Source organism: Mixophyes fleayi, chromosome 5 (assembly GCF_038048845.1).
Source record: "Mixophyes fleayi isolate aMixFle1 chromosome 5, aMixFle1.hap1, whole genome shotgun sequence".
NCBI lineage: Eukaryota > Metazoa > Chordata > Amphibia > Anura > Limnodynastidae > Mixophyes > Mixophyes fleayi.
The window spans coordinates 243,941,727-243,955,457 of NC_134406.1; the positions used below are offsets into that span (position 1 = coordinate 243,941,727).

General features: G+C 39.6%; 1 protein-coding gene across 1 annotated transcript in view; it reads left to right on the plus strand.

The window, feature by feature from the left end:
• NECAB1 (N-terminal EF-hand calcium binding protein 1) overlaps positions 1-13,731 on the plus strand; it is a 177,293-nt gene that overhangs the window by 128,839 nt on the left and 34,723 nt on the right. Inside the window, exons 7-8 of the mRNA XM_075213770.1 lie at positions 8,922-9,034; positions 10,091-10,167. Of these exons, the coding sequence (XP_075069871.1) occupies positions 8,922-9,034; positions 10,091-10,167 (190 nt within the window). The remainder of the gene's footprint in view (positions 1-8,921; positions 9,035-10,090; positions 10,168-13,731) is intronic.

Sequence of the window (13,731 nt, forward strand, 5' to 3'; positions counted from 1 at the left end):
ATGTACACACTCCGGGCCAGATTCATTAAGGCACGCACAACTAACGTAAATGATATTTTCTTTTAAAACACATGTAAATCAGGCATGCGCACGTCCCTATTCAACTAAGAGCGGATCTGAAGATATGCTTGTTGTTGAATAAGGGTCTAGATGCACTCTGCTCTAACAGACAATACACTGCAGGATACTCCAATACATATGTGGACTATAAAGTCCCAAAAGAATGCACAGAAAAAAAATAATCAATGAATGTCACCTGTTTAATAATAATAGTCATTAATGGCATAACATTAAAAAAAAATGTTTTATTTGTTTTCTTCCATAAAATACATTAGGATGAATGTAAAATTCATCATTACAGTTACTCCTGATTACAAACACATGTTGTAGTATGCAAACACAGCCGTCATCACTAATAATCAGCACTTAAACCTGACCTGTAGCTGGTGTAAATGATACAACAGAAACACTTGTACCTTTGAGATGGCCAAAGCTTGAATCGGACGTTCCTACATGCGCTCAAGCGTGGAACGCTGTTACCGTAGATAAGCAAGCACAGAAAGTAGTGAATTCACTTTTACATTATTTTAGTTATCATCCTGTAAATAAAACTATTACCATCCACTGAATAATTGAAGTTAATGTTAGTTCCAGAAGTTTTTTCGGAAAACCTATATATACATAATAATTTTTTTTTAATATCAGCGTACCTGATTTTAATGCTCAGTGTCCCTTGAACTAAAAAATCAAATCCCCCTCCTTAACTTACCTTTCAATCGCAGTGTTCTCCGATTCTCTTCTCTTCTTTTTTCTGAATCCTTGCGGAGTCACTGTCGCTTGTTGCTAGTTCTCCGTTCTCGCGTGGCTCCTCCGTGCTGCGCTCTTCAATGAAAATGTCGGGTGTGACATTCACTGCGAGCGCAGCACAGAGGAGGGGCCCAGGGAGGGAATTGGATCGCCACCTCACCTGACCGTGTGTCCGCAAGGTAAGTTTTTATTTGTTTGTTTTTTCAGGATTTTTTATTTTCATTAAGAGCTCTGCCTGGGGCCCCCTTGCCCGCGGGCCCCCGGTCACCTACCCATCATGCCCAGTCGGAAAGACGGCCCTGAATATACCTTGTTGGTGATCAATATTCTTAGTAGTCTTTAGTAGAGTAGAACAGCTTGGTGAGTGGTGCTGATATTGAGTGCGGTTTGAAAGAAGAAACTCTACGCGTTTCACCGCTAGTCACGGGGCTTTCTCAAGTAGATTAATATAAAAGTGAAAGAGGTTGACAGTTCTTATATAGTGGTGCAGTCAGGTAGTGCCTCCCAATTTAATCCTCATTGGTCAGCGTGGTGGGAAAGGGGGAGTGAACCACCTTAGACTCAGTGAGCGTCAACATCGTACAGAAGAGATGGTCTCATATCTAATTATTAAAGTGACAGTGAGATGGCATATTATCCATCTGCCTATAATTCTCCAGCTCCGGCCATCCCCTGATCTCCTTACTGATTGGCTGTTAAATCATAACAAAAAACCTGTAATATTAACTCTTGCCATGCTCAATTCTACTTTATCTTTCACAACTTACAGTCAAGTCCATAAATATTGGGACATTAACACAATTCTCATATTTTGGGCTCTATACACCACCACAATGGATTTGAAATGAAACTAGCAAGATGTGCTTTAACTGCAGACTTTCAGCTTTAATTTGAGGGTATTTACATCCAAATCAGGTGAACAGTGTGGGAAGTACAATGGGTTCTATATGTGCCTCGCACTAACCCTCAGTCAGTATATCTGTACACATATTTCCTTGTTTCTTGCATGTTATGGGGAAATCTCTGGACTGATGACAATGCCCTCAATGTACTTAAATAATGCAATGGTCAAGAACAAGTTAAGGCACTGTAATGGAATAAGAGAGGACGAAATCTACAATCTATAATATATTCATCTGTCTCACTCCTCTCTATCTCTCTCACATTTGGTCGTTTTCTGTCAAATCTAATAAATGCAGACAAAAGGAAAGGGAGCTTTGAAATTTATAATTAATGGAAGCAAATCTCATGCATTGTAATGAATATGGCATAATAAATTCCTGACTAATTCATTCTCAATAGCTTCATACCTGTATAGTAAGGAGAATGGTCTGCTACATTGATCAGTTCATTAAGGCTTTAACTTCACTCTGGATTCCTCACCATGTACTATGTACATGGAAACAATCATGTCTTTCCAATTGCACCATCTCAGGTGCTGTGATCCCTTCTGCTTTGCTTCTCACATGTGCCCAGTGATGAGCAGTGTTCTGGAGCAGTGATGGAGACCGGGCGGCTCTAGGACCTTCACTCAGGCACCCAGCTCCTTCCCCCTTTATTGTTTTATTTTTTTGCATGTAACGCTTGTTTAAAATACCTGCTGATATATTATTATAGATGGGTGTCTTTTTCCTTTTACTAAATGTATTGTTTTAACTCCTTACTGAGATTAAGAGTAATGTGAGGCCCTTTTGAAGGTTAGAGCAACACGGTGTCTCAGTGGTTAGCACTTCTGCTTTACAGCACTGGGGTCATGTGTTCAATTCCCAACCATGGCCTTATTTGTGTGTGTTTGCGTGATTTTCCTCAGGGTGCTCCAGTTTCTTCCCACACTCCAAAAACATACTAGTAGGTTAATTGGGTGCTACCAAAAATTGACCCTATTCTCTCTCTGTCTATGTGTGTGTGTAGGTTAGAAAATTTAGACTGTAAGGTCCAATGGGGCAGGGACTGATGTGAGTGAGCTCTCTGTACAGCGATGTGGAATTAGTGGTGCTATATAAATAGCTGATGATGATTATTAGAGGGCCACACTATACTGAAGTATATCAGGTTGCCTATTACTGCTCTAGAGGGATGTGCCCAAAAATACAGCACATGATGTGTACGTGCATTTGGGTGCCTTTCTGTTCAACTCCCCCATCAACATGCAATTAATTGAGGGAGGAGAGATACATATTCCAGTATTGTTTATTGAAATTGCATAAAAACAATAAGAAAGAAGTATTGTTACAAACATGGGACAAGAAAAGCATACAAACAGAAGCTGCAAACAGCTGAACAGAAACTTGTGACCCACATTCCACAGATGTGACATCACTGAAAGACTGTTCAAGTCTCCAACTAGTTTCACAAATAGGGCTTCCAAAGCTTCATCAGGAAGTGTCCGCTCAGGATACTTCACTCTTATTTATAGGATCATATAATAAGCATTTAGTATTCATTAATTGAATTGAAGCCATAACTTATTAATGCATGATGCAGGTGATATGCAATACAACATTTGTGGCAAACTATAAATATAAAATAAACATTTCTTATAAAGCAGCTAAAATTGGTAAAAGTAATAAAAAAAAGTAGAAAATCAGGTTCTTACAAAAACATTGTCTATAGATAACTATTTAAATCTAGAGATCAACATAAAAATATTGATGTAAAATAAGACCTAATATTTCAAAAATTCATATAAAATATACAAAAAATAAATATACCTGAATGATCACTGTGAACAAGTACATACCTCCTAAATTATATTAAAATTATAAAACATAAATCACATTAAAAATCAACAATTTCTCTATATCAGTGATGGGCAACAGATGACCCAGATAGCCTTCACCTGTAATCCCCACCTTAGAGACCCCGTTCTGACTTATTCTCTGCTTTATGTCATAAATGATGGGATCCCTGGGAGGGAACTGCTAATAATAAAATAGACAAATATAATAATAATTGTATTTTTTTATATAGTGCTTTTTTCCCCAATAGGATTCAAAGAACTTTACATACTTTGGAGAAGGTGAGGCTGTCATTTTGGGCATGCTCAGTTGCTGTCCTACGTAATCATTCACAGCATTCCCTGTCCCTTTGGAGCTTGCAGCCTAAATTCCCTACCACACACACTAGGGTCAATTTTTGTCAGACGCCAGTTAACCCTCCAGTATGTTTTTAGAGTGTAGAAGGAGACCCATGTAAACTCAGGGACATACCTCCCAACCATCCCTATTTAGGTGGGACAGTCCCAATAAGATGGCTCTGTCCCGCCATCCTAATCAGGACAGCTTTGCACCGATCAGTGGGAAAATTGTTGGGAGGTATTCTGTTCACTGCTGCTCTCCATGGCACTCTAGACACGCCCCCGAGGAAGTGGCCAAATGTTGGGAGGTATTCTGCTAGAACATACAAACTCTACACAGAGAGAGCACTGATTGAAATATAACCCATGGCCCCAGCACTGTGAAGCAGCAACACTAAACCACTGGGCTGCCCAAATATTAATTGAGCCAATGTTTTATTTTTATACTTCTGATTACTGGACACTACAGATGTAGAGACCCTCAAAATCCATCTTTTTTCATGATACTGTCTTTTTACTTGTATAAGGTTAAATGGTAATGGTTTTAAAGTTTAGTGGCTCTTTAAACATAATGGAAACCTCAGGGGTTTTTTTCATTCTGAATATGATCCATTATTTGATTTGTACATAACATTTTGTTTCTCTGATATTTCCCAGTAGATGCCATAGATACACTAGCATCCCAAACTATTTTTTTTACATAACAGCTACCTGGAAAGCTAAGAGACTTGCAATTAAGCTTAGCAAAATGTTGCAATGTGATTAAAATCAATGGTATGTTAATATTGCTTTCACAATATTTTATACATTGGTTTTTGTGGTACTCGCAGGTGCTGCTGTGTATTCCAAAGCACTGCACTGCAACGGTTTTGAGATATAAATGATTAAAAAAATATTTTTATGTTCCCTCAGCTTCAGACATCCAAAACTGTAGAACCATAGATCTTTGAATCTGCAGGAGCTTCTATGTATGAAAATACACTTCGGGCCCATACTCACAAGCTGTATTTTGCTCTGCATAGTGAACACAGAATTGAATTGAATAAGGAGGTTATTAATGTTATGTAAAACTGATCAACCAGGCTGTCATTTTCCCAGTGAAAGACAGACTAAAAATAGCGCAAGCAGCTCTCGTTGTCCATCATTCGTTGCTGAATCAGAAAATGTTTGATCAGTTTAGTTAAAGGAATTTGTAGCAACAAGGATGGGAAATTTGATAGTCACCTAAAAACACAACTCTATCATAGAAATTCCAGGTAAAGCAAACACATTCAGAAACATGTGTGCGCCTTATACTGAAACCTAAGCGGTCTACTTAACATTGCTGGTCAGTGTGCAGCGGTACTGAGGATCTGTATCGGCACTGATCAAGACACAGAAAGTTGTATCATGGGTATTTAAGCAAACTTACCTGTCGGGTGATCCTCTGTGAAAATCCCTATCTGTAAAGAAACTCTGGTTTTGTTTTTGTGAAAGGAATAGGCTCCATGGAGCTGACAGAGTTGACTTACTGGGCATACGCCAATGTTTCGTCACACATGAGCAGTACAGTCAACTCTGGCCCACGGAGGGGAGGAGCATACAACCAGCACATAGGGTCCTCTCCAGCGGGACTGCACTCTACTGGACAAGGTAAGTAACGCAAGGCTGTTCAACACATGGTATATAGATTCAGTTCTCCAACCCCATAGAGGTATACGGGGATGGTGCTAGATAGCTGAAGGTAGCTTAAGCCTTTATCAAATAGGACAAAGCAGTGAAGAGCTTTTTATTCTGGCACTTTTGCCAGACTTTAGACTCTTTGTTGCTTCATACCCTCCTTATCTATTAACTTTATCATTGCCCTCTTCCTCCGTTGCCCCACAAGGGACAATCCTTATAAAAGGTATAAAGTCTAGAGGGCAAATGTATCAAGCTGTGGGTTTGAAATGTGGAGATGTTGCCTATAGGAACCAATTAGATTCTAGCTGTCATTTTTTATAATGTACTAAATAAATGATAACTAAAATCTGACTGGTTGCTATAGGCAACATCTCCACTTTTCAAACCTGCCGGAATCTCGCAGCTTGATACATTTACCCCTAGGACTCCACCCTAGATTTGGTGCGCAGTTTTGGAAAAAGCCATTTCTATGCGTGGGGGTGGGTGATATAAAGGACCAATAGGAAGCTATTTATCCACGTAGTCATATTCCCCCACCCACAAAATGGTGCATCTGTGGCGGAGGATGGTTCCAGAGCCCCAACTGCCCCCATCATCATCACCACCATTGGGGTCCCAAGGCAAGCCCAGGAACTTCCTCTGTCTGACATATTTAAGTCAACCACAAACAGACAGGTGATTTGGCTGTGAAATAGGCAGATAAGGAACTTTAAAAGCAATTCTGATTCTTAGAATTTACAATTTATTTCATTTCATTTTGAAGTATTTCCTCTGAGCTGGCGCAATTGTGACTATTTAGATGCTCAATCAGGCATTTGTACTGAAATTTGTACTGCTCATTATAATGTCCCCTCCTACAATAATAATACATTCTTGCATGTATACACTGTAACTATGAGCTTTTTAGTGCCTGTTCTGCATCTCATATGGAACAGTCCATCCACAGTCTGTTAAACAGGTGTACTGTCAGCTAACGTCTCACTTTATGTCACACTGAAGAAAGATACAGCATCTGTGGTGAGCCTCAGATTGTTACATTCATAGATGAGTCTGACTGTATTAAATTACATATTGTTTAGATAGATATTGTTACAAGATAGACTCAAGACCTGTTTCCCTTACAATAGAGGACAACGGCATAAACATAACAGAAGAGCCGACAAAGGACACTCAGCTAGAACACTTCTCCAAATATCAATATAGCTCCCAGGAGGTGAGAGTACAAATGGTTTTCTGCTTTTTATTGAAAATCATGTTGAACAGTCTCTGTAGGATGTGAAAGGTATTTAGCATCCTGTATTGTTCTTACCAGACAGCAGAGTTTTTGTTTTGCCACCTGTTTTAAAGATAGATTTACAAAAATGAAAAGTTGGATGGGAGGTAGAAAAGGGAGAAGCAGTTTGTCCTATCACTATCTGTCCTTTGTCATCTTTGCCACATATCTCTGTCTTTACAAATCACCTATTTTGTAAAGACACAGGGGCAAACGCAGGATTTGTAGAGGGGGGTTTCCACACCATGCTGCCAGTGGGCGTGACCAGCATGCATGGGGGCGTGGTTATAATTTTAGACAGTGCATGGCTGCTCTCCAGCACTTCCTATCCCCGCAATATACATGGGCAATGATGTGTGCACTAATGTTAGGTGCACGCAGCTCTCCCTTTTCAAGCAGAGCCGTGTGAAGCAGGAGCAGGGTCCAGCCACCTCAATTATACAGTGCCCCAGGCTTGGAGGGGGTTTCCAGGCACTAGAACCCCCCCTCCCCTTCAGTTTGCCTATGAGACAGGCGCAAATAGTCATAAGATAATCATTATCTGCCACATAATTATGATCATCTTATGAGTTTTTGCGCCATGCCCAATAATTATCCTATCAATTTTGGCAACTGCCCACAATTGCTGCAATATTACAGTGTCTGGACACCTTTAGATAAAACAAATATATAGTGTGCATACTGGGAACAACAATTCTGCAATTTACATAGCCCCATGTTCACCACAATATGGATATCTGTGTCCCTGCATATACAGTCCCTTGCCCACTATATATAGTCCTGTGGCAACATAACAGCTTTAAGCCCAACATATACTGTCTCACAATATAGATAGCAAAACCCATTCTGCAGATCACTATGCAGAGTCCATTTCTGACCCCTCCTCTTTCTATATATGATTCCGACAACAGGAACTTATACCAACCACTTATACTAATCTGTGCATTCATTGGCTGATAGTGCTTTGCTTGATTTTACTGTATCCACTACTCTGATTGGCTGCCAAGCTTCAGAGTGCTATCAGCCAATGTAAATCTCAAACATTTTCACATTGTGCTGCGCCAGTTCAGCTGACAATATCTTTTTTAATGTTTACTCTACCAAAGGGAATTTTACATATAGTTTTTTTGTCTAGAAAGATTAGATTCTAGTTTGTTACCAGATTTGAGTAAAAAAACATTTTCAGGGGAAAAAAATTGTACAGGAAAAGTGACGTTTAGTTATTCTTTCCTTTGTGTCTCCCTTTTTAATTTTTAAACTTTACTTACATTACACACTTTAATTATTTTAACATACTCCAAAATTATACAGGTAGGTCAATTGGCTGCTATCGAAATTATCCTATGCTTTGTGTGTATGTATATTTATTGAATTTAGACTGTAAGCTCTATTGGGGCGGGGATTGATGCGAGTGAGTTCTCTGTACAGCGCTGCGGAATTAGCGGCGCTATATAAATAGCCGATAATGGTGTAGCATGTGTTACAATGTAGTATCTGGCCTAGATGACTATGACATCCCAAATCATGTTATAGCAGGACAGCAGTCATCAGGATTCCTGCCCACGGGACAAAACTGTCCTGATTATGAGCCCTGCCTAAATCTGGACAGTTCTGAGCTATGCCTGTATATATTAAGATGCAGCTTCTGCTCTCATTGAGGTATACAGTAGTGCTCTATTAATAGGAAAATACAATATTATTATACAAAATGTTACTACCTATACTAAATGTGCTCTATTAAACAGAAGGAGGCATGGCATATGGGAATAAATCATAGAAAATAAATTAATCATAGACAGCAATGGTAACAAAAAGCAGTACATGGCAGCACTGTATTAATGTACTATACATTTCACACTACCTGTTATTGTAAAATAATTTTCTTTACCAGTATACTGTTTAATGCAGTTGTTAACTTGTAGCTTAGTATAGAAATCAAACTGCACCTTGCTGTTTAATATGCAGGATAGATTTGTTAGATAATATAGAAGCCTATGGCAAACATACCCCTTTGTCACTATATATATATATATGTCTTCTTACCCATAAACCTCCATTTCCATGAGAGCAACAATAAAATTGTGCTTTCTTGTTTACTTACAGGCAAGGTCCCACAAAGCCAAACGTGCTTTCAATCCCGTGGTCGGGCAAACGATCAAACCGTCGGCTACAGAGGAATAACAGTTTTTCACCAAACAGCCCTCAGTTTAACCTTGGTATGTTTTGGGCTTCTATTTGTTTTTAACATACGGAATATCTGTTTTTCCTCTCCTTTAGATACTATTATTTAAATTTATATTGTGTTTTTAGAGCAAGCCATTATAATTCTGAAATTAATATTTAGTTATTGTAAGAACAATAATTTTTTTTTTTTATTATGGGATCATATTATAAGTGTTGTTTTATTTTATACAGTTTATATCTACAAAGATGATATTATTGCTGTAAAGCAGGCAGTTATATTTAAACACTACAATATTCCGCCCCTAATTATTGTCATCGAAGTTGTACTTCGTTAAATATATACCCCCAAATGTACCGAGATTTTTGCTTTGAAAAATGTAGGTTAAGTGCTACTGGTCAGTCAGAAAGCAATAGGGAAAGGTGTATAAATATAGGAGAATGAATGTAATTGTGAGTGAACTCAGTAGTGTGACGGTAATCAGATAGAACAGCCTAGGTAAATAAAGAAGATGGTTTGGGAGTTTGTTAAGCTTACCAAAGAGGTGATTTTTTAGGGATCACTTGAAGGTTTGGAGGCTAAGGGAAAGTCTTTCTGTAGGAGGCCGGGAATTCCACAGAGTGGGTGCAACCTTAAAATGTCCAGTAACCAGATAATGAGCAAGGATTAGCAGAGGGGTCGAGTTGGGAGATACTTTGAAACAATAGAAAAGATGTGGAGTATGTTGATGTAGTTTTGTTAATGACGTTGTAGGAATGTATCTTAGTCCTGCTAGTCAAGATTGCGGAGTGTTATATTCCTTCATTATTTCCTTCTTTGATGGAAAAACAGTTATTCACTAACATAGGTGTAAACATGCACAGTGCAATAATCCATGGAAACCAATCAGACACTTGCTTTGATGTTGCTATGGGTTACCACAGTTAGGGAATAACACTGGGATACATACATACATACATAAAGAGTGGCTGACAGCTTATTGTAGGACCTCACAACACTTCAACAGGTTTTTCATCCTATTCAAGAATGTTTTATTCAAAAATATAATCAAAAAAATGGCATCCTTTTTATTGATATCTTCTTCCCGTAGGCTTGTTAGATGAAGAGAACCAGTGGATGACCCAGATAAACAGACTTCAGAAACTAATAGACAGACTGGAAAAGAAGGTATACACATTTGCCTTTAATGCTGTTTTTCTTTTCCCCCAAAATGTTTATTATTTTTTTTGTTAAAAGTAACAACTCAAACACCCCTACTGAGCTACAGAGTATGTGTCACACTGACTACAAAATGCCAGAGTTTTGTTCTTAAAAGCAATGCAGCATGTAATCTATGTGGAGCCCAACGGGCTGACACACGCAGCAATTCTTTAGCTATTAAACTCTGACGTTTTGTAGGTTGTGTAACATTAGCCTGTTATTGTCCCTCACTAGAAGGCAAACAAAGCGTGCATTGTGTGGGGTCCATGAGGGTTGTGTTGTAGTACAAGAAAACAATAACTGTGCTCATGATTATATAAAACATGTTTGTAGCTATAAGAAAAGGCAGACACACAGGACAGTATAATACATTCTATGTCAGAGATGACTTGACAGGTTTAATAATAAGAACAGAAATGCATCAAACAAAACAGACCTATTGTTTTAGACAGAGCAAATCCAATGATGGTATATGAGAACAGTTGGTGATTCAAGGAGGGATTTCTGGCATAACCAATGATGAGGCTGCCGAAAACTGTTCCAATACCAGCACCAGAGCCTGAACTTGTAGAACCATTCTTGTTTCATGAGAATATGTGTCACCTACACACAGTGGAGTCACCCATATGGTTGGTGGAACCAATATGTATGAGCATGGAGACAATCAAATCACAAGGAAGTAGGTGACATCAAGGAGGCACTCCATGACAAATATTGATGAGGTCTATATACTGTATTATCATATGGTCAGACACCTCTGATTCTTATTCCAGCATACAGTATACCTGCAATAAGTATATGTTGGACACATTTGCAAATGCAGCGCTGAGTTTTTCCCATTCATTTAAATAGCCCGTTAATTTCAATGGGATTTCTCGCATATAGAAACCTCATTGAAATGAATGGGCTATAGATGTGAATGGGAGAAGCTTTGCTTGTAAATATATATGTATATATATAAATATATATATATATATATATATATATATATATATATATATATATATACACCAGCACTAGACAGCCCGGTGGTAGACATTTACCCGATGACTACAATTCCTACATAACTTTAAACGACTCCAAAATGCCAATGCTTACAATCTACACATGTTGTAAAGAAAAACTTACCAGAAAAAAGACTGCTCACATATCCGACTGGTGTGCTTAATGTGCGGCAGGTGAAAATGTTGGCACAGAAGATTCGCATCACTTAACATAGTGACAGAGAGATTGCTAGTTTTAAAGCGGAAATGCCAGGACCCAGCATATAGATAATCTAAAAAAAAATTAGATTTAGGGATACAATTAGAGTTAGGGTTAGGTTTAGGGTTCGGGTTACTGATCATCATCATCAACATTTATTTAAATAGCGCCAGCAAATTCCGTAGCGCTAGGTTAGGGTTAGCATTGAGGTTTTCCACCAGGTCCTGGCATTGCCGCTTTAAAACCAGCAATCTCTCTGTCGCTATGTTAAGTGATGCGAATCTTCTGTGCCAGCATTTTCACCTGTCACACATTAAGCACACCAGTCAGATATGTGAGCAGTCTTTTCTCTGGTAAGTCTGTCTTTACAACATGTGTAGATTGTAAGCATCGGCATTTTGGAGCCCCAACAAGACAGGCTAGGTAGTTCCTACTTTTAATCCCACATCATGGTCCCAGTTCTATATTTAGTATGTCTTATCTGTCATATTTATATCAGCAGTTTCCCTTTTAAAGCAGACCGTCCCAATATCAGCATCACAGCTCGATATAAACAAAGGAAGCTTATGTAGATAATGAAACAATTTGTGCAGCCACTCACAAAGGGGATACGCTCCTTTATTTAATTAAAGTATTTGATTTGTAGTTGCTGCAATGTTGATATAGAGATGGCTTGTTTTAGAATGGTGAGACTGCTGATATGATTGACTTCTGCTGGGCCGTACTTGAAATTTACAGTAGTATACAATACACAGATAGCAGCAATCCATAACACATTACAAAGTATATAATTAGACTAAATATAATTATACAAAGACCAGGCATCTACTAATTAAGGAATTACACACAGATAGCTTGGTAATTCAGATCAAGTTAATTAAGACTTATGGTTATGTGCAATGTGAAGTAGATCTGGGCTCAAGTAAACAGGACCAGGAAAGCGGACATAGAGGTACAGAGAGTGATGCAATAGTAGAAGGAGAACACAAGGAGAGAGGGCTCTGCTCATGAGAGGAGAGAGGGCTCTGCTCACGAAAGGAGAGAGGGCTCTGCTCATGGGAGGAGAGAGGGCTCTGCGCATGAGAGGAGAGAGGGCTCTGCCCATGGGAGGAGAGAGGGCTCTGCCCATGGCAGGAGAGAGGGCTCTGCGCATGAGAGGAGAGAGGGCTCTGCCCATGGGAGGAGAGAGGGCTCTGCGCATGAGAGGAGAGAGGGCTCTGCCCATGGGAGGAGAGAGGGCTCTGCGCATGAGAGTAGAGAGGGCTCTGCTCATGGGAGGAGAGAGGGCTCTGCCCATGGGAGGAGAGAGAGCTCTGCCCATGGGAGGAGAGAGGGCTCTGCCCATGGGAGGAGAGAGGGCTCTGCTCATGGGAAGAGAGAGGGCTCTGCTCATGGGAGGAGAGAGGGCTCTGCCCATGGGAGGAGAGAGGGCTCTGCCCATGAGAGGAGAGGCTCAGCTCATGAGAGGAGAGAAGGCTCTGCCCATGAGAGTAGAGGCTCTGCTCATGGGAGGAGAGAGGGCTCTGCCCATGAGAGGAGAGGCTCAGCTCATGAGAGGAGAGAAGGCTCTGCCCATGAGAGTAGAGGCTCTGCTCATGGGAGGAGAGAGGGCTCTGCCCTTGAGAGCTTACATACTAAACAGGGCCTGATTATCCAATATGCTGAAGAGGGTGGCATGCTTTTTTGGGGGGGGGGGGTGTCAGGAAGAGGTATACACTGAAATTAATTTAAATGTAAATGTATTAAGGTTTTAATCTTGATGTATTCCCTTGGTGGAGGCTGAGGACATGAGTATTGTTTGGCGGACACTCGAGAATGACCATTTAGGAGAGACAAGGACGGCGACAGGTGAAGACAGGGCAGTCTCCTCCATTTTCACCCTCAGCAGTGCTCGTCCATGTCTCTGTTCTTCTATACAGTTCTGATTGTAATGAAAACAAAAAGAATGACAAAGGTTGCTGGGCCCTTTATAAGAATCTAAGTGGAGCTAAGTTTTGAAAACATTAGAGCATAAACATTGGCGAGGAGGGGGGTGAAAGAAGTCGGATTTTAAATTAAGATTTTACCTACCACGTATTAGACTGGTGTGGAGGTCGAGGGGGGCACTACAAGAGTAATAGCCTAGGGCGACCTGAGCCCTTAATCGGTACCTGATCCTAAAGGGAAGGGGAAGACTCAAATAGAATAGCAATATCATATCCAGCTGGATATTCATAGCAGTATTTGTTCTTATAATATTCTTTTTATAATTTTAAATATATAATATTATAATATGTAGATTTGTATCATATTTTTAAAGATACATTTTTATAGCTATATATTTACAAT